The 15650-nt window shown below is 61.9% G+C and overlaps 2 protein-coding genes across 4 annotated transcripts; one reads left to right on the forward strand and one right to left on the reverse strand.

The window, feature by feature from the left end:
- The first annotated feature begins 899 nt into the window (after positions 1–899).
- On the forward strand, positions 900–6347 carry ZNF414 (zinc finger protein 414). Its single transcript, XM_066205396.1, is given in 9 exon segments — positions 900–1097; positions 1099–1175; positions 1538–1639; positions 1718–1825; positions 2000–2105; positions 2251–2783; positions 3133–3183; positions 3739–3894; positions 4458–6347. Coding segments are annotated over 9 exon segments (1299 nt in total). The 5' UTR covers positions 900–1008; the 3' UTR covers positions 4535–6347.
- LOC136302084 (acidic leucine-rich nuclear phosphoprotein 32 family member B) lies at positions 6330–14584 on the reverse strand. 3 transcript variants are annotated; one of them, XM_066205398.1, is made up of 7 exons: positions 14455–14584; positions 11901–12050; positions 11335–11457; positions 10168–10366; positions 9760–9881; positions 9350–9392; positions 6330–8159 (listed from the first exon to the last, which is right to left on the reverse strand). In XM_066205398.1, the coding sequence occupies exons 1-7, from the start codon at positions 14506–14508 to the stop codon at positions 8071–8073; spliced, it is 780 nt and encodes a 259-aa protein (XP_066061495.1). In that variant the 5' UTR covers positions 14509–14584; the 3' UTR covers positions 6330–8070. The 3 variants fall into 3 exon arrangements, with proteins under 3 accessions (XP_066061495.1, XP_066061496.1, XP_066061494.1); XM_066205399.1 differs by having other exon boundaries at positions 9350–9404; positions 14455–14582; XM_066205397.1 differs by having other exon boundaries at positions 9350–9404; positions 9760–9878; positions 14455–14580.
- Between the last annotated feature and the right edge of the window lie 1066 nt (positions 14585–15650).

A 15650-nucleotide genomic window follows, 5' to 3' on the forward strand; every position in this document is an offset into this window, starting at 1 on the left:
TGATCCCAGTGCTGCAGGAACAGCTGCTGAGCCCGGCTTGGCCAGGCTGAGCCCCTCTGGGCGAGACCCCCCGGAGCCAAAAGCTGGGAAAATGCCTCTGGAGCAGATGTTAATGGGAATGATGGGGTTCCCCAGCCACAAGAGCTGATCTCCGGGGAGATTTCCCAAGGAGTTATTGAGCTCTTGGGGAAACATTGCTCAGTGCCCCAACGCTGATATTATTGTTGTTACTATTGTAATTATTATCAATATCATCATTATCAATATCATCATTATCAATATCATCATTATCATAAATATTTTTACCCCTTTTTCATTTTCATTTTATCCTTTTGTCCTTATTTTCATCATTTCTTATTATTTATTATTATTACTTATTATTTATTATAATAAGCATTATTGTTGCCATTATCATCATCATTTTTCTCTCACACTCCAACATTAAGACATTACAGAGAAATCTCCCAAACTGAGGGGATTTTCCAGATGATTTTCTGGGAATTAAAGTTTGGCTTATCCGTGTGGGAGCTTTGTGCCAAGGCGTGGTGAGGCCAAGCCAATGTAATTTTTGGGTAGGAACTGTCCCCACGTGCCCATCATCAGCTCCCAGTCACTCAGTGGGACCTGCTGCTCCTCCTGGCTGGAAAACCCTTTGGAATTTTGAGGGGAGCACCCAGTGACCCCCCCAGTCCTGGCGGCAGGAGGCTGGAGCAGCTCCAGCAGTCTCTGGTTTGGCCATGCCTTGGGGGGGATCCTGCAGTTTGGGGGAATTTTTGGCTACAGTTGCTGTGGGCTGGACACGAGCAGGACGCTGGTGATGCCTGGGGGGACGTTTGGGGGCTTTGGGGACCACCCTGGGGTGGGAGAGGCAGGAGGGGACAGTGACAGCTCGGGGGTCTGTGGAGCCGTGATCTCCTACGGGCTCGGCCCCGGGTGGGAGGGTCGGTGCCAGGACCACGGGGCACCGAGGAGAAAAAAGAGGAAGAGGAGGAGCAGGAGGGAATCACTATGGCGCCAGGCTGGGATCTGACCTCCCTCCCCTGCTCCCGGTGCAGCATCGCCGGGAGGAGCCGCCGTGTCCCTGTGCCCGTGCCCAGCCCCGGCCATGAAGACGGAGAAGGACGAGGCCGTGGCCGCCTTCTCCCTGCGGGGGAAACTCGGCGCGGAGGGGGCAGGTGAGTGCCCTCGGGGGGTGCTGAGAGGAGTCAGGGCAGGAGCAGGGGGGGAGCCTTTGGTCCTGTGGCTGGGAGGTCCCTTTGGCAGAGTCCCCCCTCCCATGGGGATGTGCCCAGGTGTGCCAGGGTGTGCAGCTGGCATCACCCACCGTGTTCCAGGCACCGTCAGGCTTCATCTTCACACCTCAGCTTTTCCAAGAGCCGAGCCCCTGGCAGCTCTTACAGCCTGGAGGGCTCCAGCCTCCCCAGCCCCCTCCAGCCAGACCCCCCAGGCCCCATTTCCCTGTTTCGAAGGGATGGGGAGGGCAGAGGGAGGGGGGAGGGGGTTCGGCAGGGCCGAGCCTCACGACCTCTCCCCGCAGGCTGCAGTGACCCAGCCCTGCCCAGTGCCCCGATGCCAGTGGTGGGGAGCGGAGGGACCCCGGCCCCGGAGCTGCGGCCGCTGAAGCGCAGACCTGTCCCAGGTGAGCCCAGCCCCGCCCCGGGGAGGGGACAGCGACAGCCGGGGCAGGGACGAGGCCGACGGATCTGTGTCCTTACAGGGAAACACTACCAGTGCTCGAGCTACGGCTGCAAACTGGCCTTCCCCAGCATGCAGGAGCTGATGGACCACCTGAAGGTCCACTACAGACCCACGCAGTCCCTCGAGGGTAAGGCCGGGACACCCCCCGTGCCCTTTTTTTTTTTGGCTGGGAGGGGGCAGAGCAGGGCTGAGAGCTGAGGCAGTGATGGTGGTGGGAGATGGGTGTGGGGGCAGCGCGGGAGGTGCTGCAGACCCAGGAGAGGGGCTGGTGCTGAGTCTCTCTCTGAATTCCTCTGCCCAGGCAAAACCTTCCACTGCCCCACCCTGGGCTGCACCGAGACCTTCCCCAGCATGCAGGACCTCATGGCCCACATGAAGGTGCACTACAAACCAAACCGCTACTTCAAGTGAGTCCAGCTGCTCCCTGTCCCCACCCCGTCCTGTCTGGGGACACCCGGCAGCTCCCCGAGCCCCCCGCGGCAGCACCGGGGCCGGGCCGGGGGCGGTGCCCGGGGCAGCATCGCCTCTGACGGCGCTTTCCCCACCGCTCAGGTGTGAGAACTGCCTGCTGCGCTTCCGCACGCACCGCTCCCTCTTCAAGCACCTGCACGTCTGCACCGACAGCGCCAGCGGCCCCGCGCCGCCCCCCAAGCCCGACAAACCCGTCCTGCCTCCCGCTACCTCTGCCCCGGAGAAGGAGCCCCCGGCCAAGCCACCCGAGGGGCTGCCCAAGCTGCCGAGCGCTCTGCGGGCCCCGGAGAAAGAAGCGCCGGCGGCGGGCGCGGACACTGCCCCGGCGGCGCTGCCCACGGCGCTGCCCGAGCTGCCCGGCTCGCTGGAGCCGCTGCCGCTGGTGTCGCCGGCCCCCCACCCCTTCCCGCTGCTGGAGCCCGGCCTGTTCGGGCCCTCGTCCTTGACTCGGTTCTCGGGGCCGCCCCCGTCCTCGGTGCCCGGGCCCTTCCTGCCCTACGTGTCCCCCTCGCCCTACGGGCTGGCGCAGCCCCCGGCTCAGCACCGCCTGCGGCCCTTCCTGCCGGGCCACGGCCCCCCCAGCGTCTCCAACGCCGTCTGGAAGAAAAGCCAAGGTGAGCGCGCCGAGCCGTTCGGGACAAACGTTCTTCTGCTCCCGCCTTGACCAGCAGCAGCTCCCGAGGAGGACCCGCCGCCGCCCAGCCGAGGATCCGGCCCCGTCCTCCCCCTCCGGCCCGGCCATGCCCCCAAAGCCCCGTCCCGCCCGTGCCACACCCTCTGTGATGTTCGATTGGGCAAAGCACCGGCGACCACCAAAAACAAACCAAATTCTCCCGGCCCTGCTGCTCCCCGGCGTGCTGGGGGTGCGAGGCGGGGGGGCCGGGCCAGGCCTGCCCTCCCACGTGTCCCCCCCCAGGGAGGGGAAGACCTAATGCTTGTCTTGCCCCTCGATTCCCTCCGCAGGTGTGAGTGTCAGCCCACTCCTCCCATGCTTTGGCTCAGGAGTGACTCCAGGTTAGTTTGGCACCTACTGGGCGGGGGCTGCTTTCTGTGGCTGGGGGGTTTGGGGGGGCGGCGGGGGGGGCCCGCAGGGGATGGGCGAGGCGCCAGGGGCACTGCGCTGCTCCCCGGAGAGTAGAGCGGGAGGGCGGGCTCCCTCCTTTTCGGGAGCCACGCGGAGAGGGGAGGCGGCCCAGGTGGGCTCCGAGGCAGGGGGGTTGCCGGCTGCACCCCCCCCCCAAAACCCCCCAGCCTGGCCCCGAGGGCAGAAGCAGCAGCAGGAGCAGCAGCAGCTGCCTGGGCTCCAGTGCCCCCAGTACCCCCAGTGCCGAGCCCAGGCTGGACCCCGCTGTGCCCTTTGCTCCAGGGCGGGGGGCACAGCCCGGCTCCTGCTCCCAGATTCGGGGTTCTTCCCTTGGGAAGGGACGCCCTGAGCGTGTGGGGCTCGGAGCGGGGGGGCTCCAGCCCCCAGAGCCCCGCGGCACCACGCGGCTCCGGGCGATCCCGGGGGCGATCCCGGGGGCGATCCCGGGACGATCCCTGTGCTTCCCTGCCCGCCCGTCCTTGCAGGGCACTCCTCCAACAGCCGCATCGTCTGGGAGCACACGCGGGGCCGCTACAGCTGCACGCAGTGCCCCTTCTCCGCCGCCTCCCGCGAGGAGATGACCCTGCACATCGAGGACCACCGCAAGAACCCCCCGCCCCCGCGCCTGGAGGCCGAGATGGGTACGGGAGGGGTATGGATGGGTACGGATGAGCTCCCCGCCGCGCAGGGCTGAGGCACATCGTGCTCCCTCTGTCCTGGCACAGCCTGGCCAGCTTCCAGCCCCTGCTTCCCCAGCCTGCAGCAGTGCCCCCGAGGGGTCTGTGTGCCCTCCCCGTGGCCCGCAATGCCCCTGGGGTCTGTGTGCCCTTCCAGTGCCCCAACCCCTGCTGGGCCCTGGAGGGGTCCATGTGTTTGCCCTCTCTGTACTGCCAGCCCCTGCCTTGTCCTTGGGGGGTTCAGGTCCCCTCCCAGTGCTTTCCCTGTGCCCCCCAGCCCTTGCGATGCCCCTGGGGGTCTGTGTGCTCTCCCAGTGCTTTCCCTGTGCCCCCCAGCCCTTGCGATGCCCCTGGGGGTCTGTGTGCTCTCCCAGTGCCCTCCCTGTGCCCCCCAGCCCTTGCGATGCCCCTGGGGGTCTGTGTGCTCTCCCAGTGCCCTCCCTGTGCCCCCAGTCCCTGCGATGCCCCTGGGGGTCCATGTGCCCCCCACCCCGAGGTGCTGACAGTTCTCTTCCCTCTCCCTCCAGATTTCGGGGTGGGTCTGGCCCCGTTCCACACCAAGCTGCCGCCGGAGATGGAGAACTCCCTGTACTCCCAGCTTTGATGCCCTCGGCTCCCACGGGACTCTCCAGCACCTCCCCGTCCGTGCCCTGAGCCGGGCAGGGGGCACAGCACAGCCCCTGCCGCCGTGCTGGGACAGGCACCCCTCCCTGGGGACAGGAGCACCCCCAGCCCAGCCTGGGCTGCCACAGGGGCAGATGTTTCCCCTGGAATTTCTCCCCTTTTTCTGTTCGGGAACTCTCCAGCACCCGGAACCCGTGTACCTCCCTCCCCTAAAGGTTTAGTTGCTTCAGCCCCGGGGGCTCTGCGGGGAGCCCGGTAGGTTCTCAGGAGTTAGTGGACTTCTCTGGAATGAGATCTCGGAATAATAAATGGGAATTGTACAGGAGTGGCAGCCGGGAGAGGCTCTGTGGGTCCCCGTGGGGCCGGGGGGAGCGGGGCTGGCACTGAGGAGTCCCCCAAAACCAAAGGAGGGGGGACATGGGGGCACAGGGGGTTGACCCTGTGCTCCCGGGCTGGCCCTGCCAGGGGCTGGTGTGGGGAAGGAGAAAGGGAAGTGTTTGAGAAAGGGAAAAGGGAAGTGCTTGGGGAAGAGGACAGTCTGAGGACGCCGAAAGGGCGCTCCGTGCTCTCCCTGCCTCCTGCCAGCACATCCCAGAGCACGCAGGGCTCCTGAGCAGCAGGGCTGGAGCCTCTGCCAGCTGTGCCCCAGCCCCCCGCCAGCCTCGGTGCCTGTCCCAGCCCTGCCACAGGCCGAGGTGCCAGCAGGAGGGCATGGAAGGGTACAGAAGAGCCACTGGGAGGGGCAGGGGCCCAGGTGCCCAGTCCGGGGGGGCTGCACCCCCCGTGGGAGCACCCTGGGGCTCCCCCAGTCCTGCTCTGCCGGTCCCAGCCCGGCGGGGTGAAAAGTTTGCTGCGAACTGGTTTGAGGGGAGGCGTGCTGGGACGTGCTAGTGCCCACGCCGGCCCTGCCTGGGAGCGAGGGATGGGAGCCATGGAAGAGCCGGCAGCCCCTGCTGTGCTGCTGCCAGCCCCGGGAGGGGCACAAACACCGGGGTGGGGCTCAGAAAGGCCCGATGGCCGCCTGGGCGGGTGGGCATCCCTTCCTCCTCCTGCTGCTGCTGCTGCCTTCCCTTCCTTCTTCTGTCATCCCTTCCTCCTCCTGCCCTCCCTTTCCTCCTCCTGCTGCCATCCCTGCACAGGGTGAGCGGCACCCCGGGATGCTCCAGCTCCCTCCTGCAGCCCCCCTGAGCTGGGACTGTGCCCTCCCCAGTCCGGCCCGGTCCCCTCAGGCCCTGAGCAGGGGGGTGGAGACCCCGAAGTGTTCCTGAGCTGCTGAGACCTGACAGTGACAGCTCATCACAGAGCCAGCACAGGGTCACGGAGCCCCCCCAAGGGGAGGGACCCCGAGGTCCCAGAGAGGGGCAGGGGGCACAGCTCAGCCCCCCATGCCCAGCTGGCACAGGAAGCTGCCCTGGCCCCCAGCCCCCCCTGCCCACTGAACACTCCCCTGCCTCCTCCAGGGCAGGTGCCCAGCCCTAAAGGCAGGAGGGGAGACCCTTCCCAAGCTCTCCCTGACCCTGGATCCGGCTCTGGGCCCCTCCAAGGGCAGCACTGGCCCATGGGGGTCCTGCAGACCCCATCGTGCTGGGACCCCACCCCACTGCAGAGCCCTCCCTCCATCCCCACCAGCCCAGGTGGGCCAAACGCAGCCCACCTGGGGACAGGGGACAGTCCCTGCTCCCAGGAGAAACCCAAACCTGCCCCAAAGCCCCACTCCGAGCATTCCTGGCTGATCCCAAGGCAGAGGCAGCCAAGACAAGCCCCATTGCAATGGATTTTTAAAAACTGAAGTCTTTATTAAAAGTTTTATCCAAATTTTGTAACAAAAGATACAAAAGGGCTGGAGATCCTTATTTCTGGGACTAGTCTGACCAATCAAAACCTGACAGTTACTAGGCTAATATAAAATCCATACAATCTGCTAAAAATGCAGGGAAAAAAAATTAGAAGTAACTGCTGCTCTGATTTTTTTTTTTCCTTTTCTTTTTAAAATTCCTTAAACATTTATAAGTTACTCAGTTTGCATTTTACAGGATTAGTTCTTCTCCGAATGGTCACAGCGACTGTACAACGCAAGAGACACCAGCGAGAACGAAGCGACAGGAGCGGGGCTGTGCGGCAGAGCACAACCCACCCACCCCACAGCCCCGCTGGGAGGGCAGGGCTGGAGCCTCGGCCCCGGGGGCGCCCGGAGCACGCAGCGGGAATGCCACAAAGTGCCAGTGCTTGTCTGCACCCCTGGGCAGCAGCACAGCGCTGTCCCCAAGCCCCGAGCATCATCCACCCCCCCCCCCACTCTCCCCGGGCCCTTCTCCCAAGGGATGCGCTGGCTGGACACCTCTGGGATGAGAGGGAAGGTGGGAATTGGGGTTGGGAATGATGCACCGGGCTGGGTTCCCCAAATCCTCCCTCCAGCCACCTCGGGGTGGCACCTCCCGGAGTGGGGACGTGAGCGGGGAGCTGGAGTTCTGTTCCATGCTGGGAACACAGGAGGAGGAGGAGGAGGATGGCCAGGCCAGGCTGGCACCGGGGGCCTGTGCAGAGGTGGCACTGGCTGGCAGAAGGACCCTGAGAATTTACAGGCTAACACGGTCTGCAGGAGCATCACAGTGATGGTGGCTGCACGGGGTGTACAGTGTGAAATGGAGGCGGATGGAGGAGCAGTATGCCCTCACCTGCATTCCCTACCCCTTCCCAAAGGTGCTGCAGGGCACCGGGAGCCTCCCCACAGCACAGACACGGCCACAGAACCCCTCACCTGGGACAGCCCAAGGGAGGGGTCGTAGCCGGCCAACGGGAAAAATGTTCCAGTTTATAAAAAAAATAGGAAAGCAAGTGCAGGGCTACTGCAAGGTGCAGCAGCAGAGGTACCTGGTCATGCAAGCAGCCCCTCCCTCCCCCCAAAACCCCAGGCACCCCCATCCCCAGCACTAAAGCATCTTCAAGCATGTCCAGAGATCACATCACCATGGTTTCAGATCTGAGACACCCTCAGGGATGGTTCCGAGTCCACGGAGATGAACCAGATTTTGCACCCGAGGTGGCTCAAAAAGCGTCTTCAGAGCCCTGAGCTGAGGGCACGAGGGTGGCAAAGGCCTTCTGTGCTGGCAGGGTGTGAGCTGGAGCTCTGGGTCCAGTGTGGCACAGCTGATTTCGGACACACAGATACCCTAAGGAGGAGATTTTTTTTTTTTTTCTCTTTTTTTTGTGATTTTTTTTCGTGATTTTTGTTTTTAGTTTTTTTTTTTTTTTTTCTGCAAGCTGCTGCACAAACCACCGAACGGAGAAAAGCCTTTGGTCATGAGATAGTTGTGAGAAAAAAGTGAGCCTTGTATGGAAGATTCCCCTGAATGCCTACAGTATTCTAAATCTTAAAAAAATATATTGTGGACGCTGCAGCCATACAAAGGGGGAGGAGGAGGAGTGGGAGACAGGGATTTACAGTCTCACACAGACACAACGGGGAGGTTAAGACAAGCACAGTCAGAGTCTGTAAAACTGATTGGCTCGCTGGGATCAGTCATCCTCATCATCCTCTTCGTCCTCTGCATCTTCCTCTCCTTCATCCTCTAGACTTCGTTTTCTCTTCTCCCCACACGGATGGTCTGCAAAGAGAGGGGGGGATTCACTCTTCCAGCCCAGCCCAGGGAACAGCAGCTGAGCAAGCCCAGGACAGACTGGCACCATTTGGGAGCAGATCCAGCCTGCCCTGCCCCTCGTGGAAAAGCCTGGGCTGACATGAGACACCAACTGCTTTCTCTGCCCTCCAAGCACCCTGTGTAACAGCTGAAAAGGGGATTTTTTTTTTTTGTTGAGCACCCTCAAAAACACAGCATCTGCAGGATTGAGGCACTCCTGACCAAGCTCATGGCCCCCAGTGCTGGCACTGCTGAGGCCTCAAATCTTGGGTCAGTTCTGGGTCCCTCAGGACAAGAAGGACCTTGAGGGGCTGGAGCGTGTCCAGAGAAGGCAACAGAGCTGGGGAAGGGGCTGGAGCCCCAGGAGAGGCTGAGGGAGCTGGGAAAGGGGCTCAGCCTGGAGAAAAGGAGGCTCAGGGGGGACCTGGTGGCTCTGCACAACTCCCTGACAGGAGGGGACAGCCGGGGAGGCTCAGTCTTGTCCCAGGGTAAAAGGAAATGGCCTCAAGTTTCACCAGGTGAGGTTTATATGGGATACTGGGGAAAATTCCTTCAAGGAGAAGGTGGTCAGGCATTGGGACAGGCTGCCCAGGGCAGTGGTGGAATCACCATCCCTGGAACTGCTCAAAAAAGTGTGGATGTGGCACGTGGGGACAGGGGTCAGTGGTGAACATGATGGCGTTGGACTCAGTACGGATTTCCCAAACTTGACAATTCCATGATTCATCCAAGACTGTTTGAATTCACACCAGGCAGAATACTCTGCCAACTTTCATCTGGGTGTTCATGTTTGTTATAACCAGAGGAGTCTGAGCCAAGCTCAGGTCTAAGCTGGCGAGAGGGGAATGTGGCCCCAGGAGATTCCCTCACACACTCCTGTAACAGGAGCCCTGCTCCTGCACGGCCCATCTATTCCCAGAACTGCTTTCCTAAGCAACTGATCTCTCACATCTCCCAGAATTACCCAGCACGGCTGGAATTTGGAGGTCCTGAAACCCCTGTGTGAGCCCTGATGATGACACTGCTCAGTACCACCTTGTCCAGAAAAGCTGCAGCAGCAACAGCCCTGCACCGAGGCTGAGGAAGCTCCAAAAACACAAGATACTTCACTGCTGAGGGAGCTCTGCAAGAAATTGGATTGTTAAGACTCAACTCACCCTCCTCAGCTTCATCTTCTTCATCCTCCTCACCATCTTCCTCCTCATCTTCCTCCTGGAGTGAAAACAAGAGGCTTTGTTGCATGAACCACAATCCCATGAGCAGTAACCCCAGCCTTCCTTCCCCTCTCCCAGCCCACGGAAGGCTCAGGGTGGCAGGAGAAGCTGCTGCTTCTCCAAGAGCTGCTCACATCCCCAGGGATGGGGCTGCATGGATCCATCGCTCAGAGCCATGGGAAGTGTCAGGCCAAGACTGAACTGGAAAACTCTTTGGAGTTGTTGACTCTCAGGAGGCCAGAGTGCAAGGCAAGAGCCAGAGTGGATGGCAAATCCTCAGGCTTCTGTGACATCTGGGTCACCAGACAAGGGACCAACATGTGACCCTGGTGCTGAACCAGTGACAGCCTCACCTCATCATCTACTCCATCCTCCTCCTCTTCACCTTCCAGGTCATCGTCTTCATCTTCCTCGTCATCAATGACTTCTTCATCCAAATCGTCTTCCTCCTCATCATCCTCCTCTTCCTCACCTTCTACCAAAAGGGGAACGGAGGGAAGTGCCCCAGTTCCCAAATCCAGACACCCCTCACCCCTCAGGGCTGTGTGAGCAGCAGGCAGGGGTCACAGAGGGTGAGGAGGGACAGCACCCAGTCCTGTCACCTCCCAGCAAGTCCCACTCCCTCCCAGCCCTGTGGATAACGGGGTGGGGGAACCCCCACGGCCCCTCTCCAGTGCCAATCCCCTTCTGTGGAGCCCACCCTGAAGTGGGGAAGGGGTCGTTGCCCAGCAGCAAAAGCAAGAGGAGAAGAAAATCCTCACCTTCCCCATTCTCATAGTCATCTTCCAGTGCATCCCCATCTGCCTCAGGGTCTGAGTCAGGGGCCTCCTGCTCGTCGGCATCGAAGCCGTCCAGGTAGGTGAGCTGGGGCAGGAGGGCGAACACGCTCTCCCGGTAGTTGATGAGCATCGTCACCTCACAGTTGAACAGGTCCAGACTGTGGAGGTTTGGCAGCTTTTTCTGCAAAAAGCGATTTGTTATGGTTATTTGCAGCACAGTGTGAGGATCAGGCAGCTGAGGCAGGGCGGCCGGGGCACTGCCCAGGTCCAGCACACAAGTGGTTCTGCCCCACGGATGCAGAGGAGTCACTGCTCCTGCTCATTGTGGGCACAGAAAACTTCTGTCCAGCTCCTCTGTCCTGGCTTCCCTCTCTGGAACTAACTCTCTGTGTATTTGCAAATCTTTCTTTCTTCTGAACAGGCCCAGCAAGCTCAGGAGTAGCTGAGCTGGACTCATCCTGCTCAAAGTATCGCACAGAACAGCAAGGCACAGCTCAGGGAGAGCTGCAGCCTGGGTGCCCTTGGCACAGCCCAGCTCAGGCCATCACACCGGGCACCACGCCAAGGAAAGGAGAAGCAAAACAATCCCAAACTCCTTCTGGAGGGAATGGATGGACAAAACAGCCAATGAGACAAATGCCCCGTGTCAGACCTTTCAGGTGTCCCTCACAGCAAGAGCCTTCCTGGGGCAGCTCAGCCGGAGCCTCAGAGGCATTTTCCAGCCTCACTGATCACTGTGGGAATGGGAAAGGGAGCCCTGCAGTGCTGTGACAGCAGAACTTTCAAGGCTGATGTGACAGATGCCCTCACTGGTGTCCAGTTACCTCATTCCATGACACCCCAGGTGCCACCTACCTCCAACTGCCTCCGACCCTTTCCCGGTCCCTTCTCAGATGGGCACTGAGCATCCACAGTTTTACTCATCCAGCCCCATTTCACGCTTCTTTTAGCAACTGGCTGCTGCTTTTCCAGACTGAGGAGCCATTAACTACTGGCCTAATGGCCCAGCCTCAAACTGGGATCAAATCTGTTCCCATGAGAGCCACGAAGTGCTGTTGGAACAGTTACCAAGACGTTGGATTCCTGCAGCACAGACCCATTCCCCAAAGGAAACGTCATCGCTGGGATTCCAGCACAGCCTCCACTCACCAAGGGCTCCAGGGTGTTGATGTCTTTGATCTTGTTGCCGCTTAGGTTCAAGTGTGTTAGGTTGGGAGTTTTCTCTGCTAGAACTTCAAGACCACCAGAAATCCTATTATCACTCAGCTCCAGCTGAAAGGAGGGAATATCACATGGTCACCAAGTGTTACAGCTCGTGATCCAGGGAAGGCAATTGCCCAGAGAACTGGGCTACAATGAGCACCCAAATTTCAGCCCAGAGAGCAGCAGGTCAAGTTTGCCCTTAAAGCCCCTTTCCCACGGGCACACAGCACCGCCAGCCCACCCCCATGCTGGTAAATGCTCCAAAATATTTACGCTGCCATGAAGCTTCTGACAGCAGCACAATAACAAAAACAACAAGAGAGGAAGGGCACTAAACACCTGAAGAGCCCAGAAGGGTTTTGCTGCACATTAAAGCCAACCCCTCTCACTGGCTCAGTGAGCAAAGAGCAAAATTCAGGGGCCTTTTTGTGGCAAACACAGGAGAAGCAAGTGCCACCAGGGGCAGCACAAGGCCCAGGGCTGCTGGAGATGGGAGCGGGGTCCTGACTCACCTTCCGCAGCTTGTTGAGTTTGGGGAGGTTGGACACGGACAGCAGGTTGATGTTGATCATGCTGAGGAACTCCAGGTTCTCAAAGTCTGAAGAGAGACCGACCACCTTGCCATCCTCTGAGCGACAGTTATCCAGGACCAGCTCCTTCACCTGCACAGGGACACCCACAGCTGTCACCACACCTGCCACAGGCCCCTCAAGGTGACATCACCGACACACCCAGAGCACGGCTGTGCCTCCAGTTCCTCCTCACTCCAATTTAAGGCCTTAAAGCCAAGTAAGTTCTGGTGACAGCCCCTCAGCGTGGCTGGGGTTTCACCCTCTAAGCACAAGCCACCAACACAGTCCTGCTGTCCCCACCCAGGTCCCCATCCTCCAGGAAGCAGCACGCGGGGGTTTGGAACCACGAGGTCACATCCCAACGCTCTGTGCGCACAAGGCATCAATAAAGCTTTCAGAGTCACGCTTCAGGCTCTGCTAACGAGGGGCCAAACGAGGTCAGCTGGGGTTGTCCCCTCCCACTCTGTCCCCCACAACCACCGGGCTGCCAGAAAACCTGTCCCCAGAGGACTGACCTCCCTGTGACAGTGTCCAGTGAGGTGACACAGGAGCCTGAGCGGCGCTCAGCACGTGAGCCCAACCTCAGGCTGGTGACACATGACCACTGATGGCATCAAACACTGTGCCCAGCATGGATTCCACATCCAGGAACCTTCAGGACTAGCCAGGAATTCAGCACAGGAAGGGATCAACCCCCCTGGACCCCCCCAGGACCACCAAGCACCAGCACAGAACTGCTATCCCCCAACACCTGGGGGGAAACATCCCTGTCCCCCCAGGCACAGCCCCAGCTCTCACAAACCACTCCCAAAACCTGCTTTTACCCCACACATCCTTGACAGCAAGATGCAAAAATGAGCCTTGGCCAGGAGGCTCGTGGTGCTCTCCAAATTCCTCCTTCGCAGCGCTCCCATTTTACCTCTCCTGCTCACATCAGCCAACTATCAGAAAATCATTTTAAAACCACTCTGCCTTCCCAGAGGGAGACTCTGGGGGCTGCTGTGCCATCTTTGCCACCTTCACAGCACAAGCTCAGAACAAATTATCGTTTCAAACTCCTCAAGTGGCATCGCTGATGGGGGTTTGAGTTGAGGCTCCGCCAGTTTTGGAGCCGAGTGTGTTTTTGCTCCCAACACTCCAGGAAAAGGCTCCAACCAAGCTGAGACTGTCACCGTGGTGGATGTAAAGGTGGCAAAGGCCAGACCTGGGTGGTGCTGCGGTGTTGTGCGGGCACAGAGGTGAGGCTGAACACCAGGTTATCATGGAATCCTGGAATGGTTCGGGTCGGAAGGGACCTCAAAGCCCATCCAGTGCCACCCCTGCCATGTGCAGGGACAACTCCCACTGTCCCAGGCTGCTCCAAGCCCCATCCAACCTGGCCTTGGACACTGCCAGGGATCCAGGGGCAGCCACAGCCGCTCTGGGCACCCTGTGCCTAACCCAGCCAAGCGCAGCTTAACCCCAGACCGGGCCCTTTCTGCCGGCCCAGGACGCGCCGCAGTTCCAGCAGGTCCCGGGACACGCAGGGACAGCCAGCCCCGACCCCGCCGGCTCCGCAATTCCTGGCCTCGCTCCACGGGGACCAGGCGCTCGCAGCTCCTCCTGCCCAGCCGCTCTGGTGCTGCAAATCCCCCCGGCGTGCACGAAGCCGCTCTAATCTCCCCCAAAGGCCCGTTCAGCACCCGTTCCCCCGCGCTGGGGGCCGCGGGCCGCAGGTGCCACGACACCGAGTGTGGCCGGGGCCAGGGAGGGACCGGCCACGGCCCGGCGGGGACGGGGAGATCCAGGCAGCGGGGAGCGGGGGATCCACGGAGAGGGGATCGGGGGATCCAGGGAAAGCGCAGCGGGGAGATCCAGGGAAAGAGAAGAACCAGGAAGGGGCGGCCGGAGGAAGGGAAGAGCCGGGAATGAGGCGGCCCCGGAGCGGGCGCCCAGCGCCGGGCCCGGCCCCGCGGCCGCCAGCGGAGGGACCGTGCGGCCCCAGCGGCACCGAGAGGTTCCGGCCCGCAGCCCCGGAGCCGTTCCCCGGGCGGAGGAGCCCGCGGGAGGCGCTCGGGGCCCGGCCGGGCCCCGCTAACATGGCCGGGCCGCCATGGCCGCGCGGGGCCGCCCCGGGCCCGGCCCGCTGACTCGGCGCGGCGGGGCCCGGCCCGGCCCTGCCCGCCGCCCGCCGCGCTGCCCCCCGCGCCCCTCGGCGGGCCGGGCCGGGCGGGCCGGGCCCCGCCGCCGCCTCCAGCGCGGCCCCGGTGCGGGCGGGCCCCGCCGCGCACGTGCGCGCCGCCATGCCGGGGCTGCGGGCCGGGCGGGAGCGCTCCCGCCGCCGCCGCCGCCGCCGCGCTCCGCGCCCGCCGCAACCGCCCCATCCCCGGCCCGCCAAACCCGCCCGGTCCCCGCCGAGCGGGACCCGCCGCGGGCCGCTCTCCCGCCGCCACCCCGCGCCCCCCCACCCCACCACCCCCCCCCGCAGCACGTGCCGCCCGCCGCCCCGCCGCACCTCGCTCGGCTTCTTGTTGCGCAGCTCCAGCGTCAAGCGCTTCTCCATCTCCATGCTCCCGCCGCTCCCGCTCCGCTCCGCCGGGCCCGAGCCGCGCTGCGCTCCCGGTGCCGCTCCCCCGGTGCCGCCGCTCCCGCCCCCGCCCGCGCGCGCCGCCGCCCGGCGCAGGAAGAGGCGCCAACGGCAACAAAGGCGCGCGCGCCGCGCCCCCCACCCGCGCCGCACAGCGCCCCCTGCCGGCACCGCCCCCCTCCCCCGCCGCGCCGGCCCGGGTTCGAGTCCCGGCACCGCCCGGCCGCGGCCCCCGGGGAGTGCCCGCACCGGCGGCGCCGCCTGCCAGAGGCGCCTTTCTGTCCCCTGGCACCGTGTTCCCATCTGCGGTGCCACGTTCCCATCCTCAGATGCCGTGTTCCGGTCTTCAGCGCTGTGTTCCAATCTCCAGCACCGTGTTCCCATCCTCAGGAACCATGATTCCTTCTCCAGAGACACTTTTCCATCTCCAGAGACATGGTCCCATCTCCAGAGCCACATTCCCACCCTCAAGCACCCTGTTTCCACTGCCTGGCATCTTGTTGCAGTCTCACGAACTGTGTTCCAATCTCCAGAGCCACATTTCCAGCCCCAGGCAATGTGTTCCAGACTCCAGTGCTGTGTTCCCGCCCTCAAGCCCCACAGTTGCTCCTCCAGAGCCACATTTCCATCCCCAGGTACCACGGTTCCTTCTCCAGCACCATGTTCCCATCATCAGAGCCATGTTGCCGTCCTCAAGTGCCATGTTCCCATCCCCAGGCACCGTGTTTCCGTCTCCAGTGCCACATTCCTGTCCTCAAGCACTGTGTTCCCATCCTCAAGAACCATGATTCCTTCTCCAGAGGCACTTTCCCATGCCCAGGTACCACAGTTCCACCTCCAGAGCCACATTCCCATCCTCAAGCACTGTGTTCCAGTCTCCAGCACCGTGTGCCCGTCCTCAAGCACCATTGTTCCTTCTCCAGAGCCACATTCCCATTCCCAGGTACCACGGTTCCATCTCCAGAGCCATGTTCCCACCTTCAAGCTCTGTATTTCCATCCCCAGGCACTGTGTTCCAGGCTCCAGAGCCACATTCCCAACTGCAGGCATCGTGTTCCAGTCCCCAAGGATTGCTCCCATCACCAGGCACCACAATCCCTTCTCCAGCTCCATGCTCCCACCCC

The sequence above is a fragment of the Chamaea fasciata genome, unplaced genomic scaffold (genome assembly GCF_029207755.1).
Source record: "Chamaea fasciata isolate MVZ Bird 193981 ecotype frontalis unplaced genomic scaffold, bChaFas1.0.hap1 SCAF_28, whole genome shotgun sequence".
In the NCBI taxonomy this organism is placed as follows: Eukaryota; Metazoa; Chordata; class Aves; order Passeriformes; family Sylviidae; genus Chamaea; species Chamaea fasciata.

What these genes read in the sequence shown, in the direction of transcription:
- LOC136302084 (XM_066205399.1), bottom strand. Translation starts at nt 14,508, where the DNA reads ATGGAGATGGAGAAGCGCTTGACGCTGGAGCTGCGCAACAAGAAGCCG. An exon ending in TGACTATGAGAATGGGGAAG is followed by an intron (nt 9,882 to 10,167) that starts GTGAGGATTTTC and finishes CCCTTTTGGTAG; the next exon opens with AAGGTGAGGAAGAGGAGGAT. An exon ending in AGAAGATGAAGCTGAGGAGG is followed by an intron (nt 8,160 to 9,349) that starts GTGAGTTGAGTC and finishes CTCTCTTTGCAG; the next exon opens with ACCATCCGTGTGGGGAGAAG.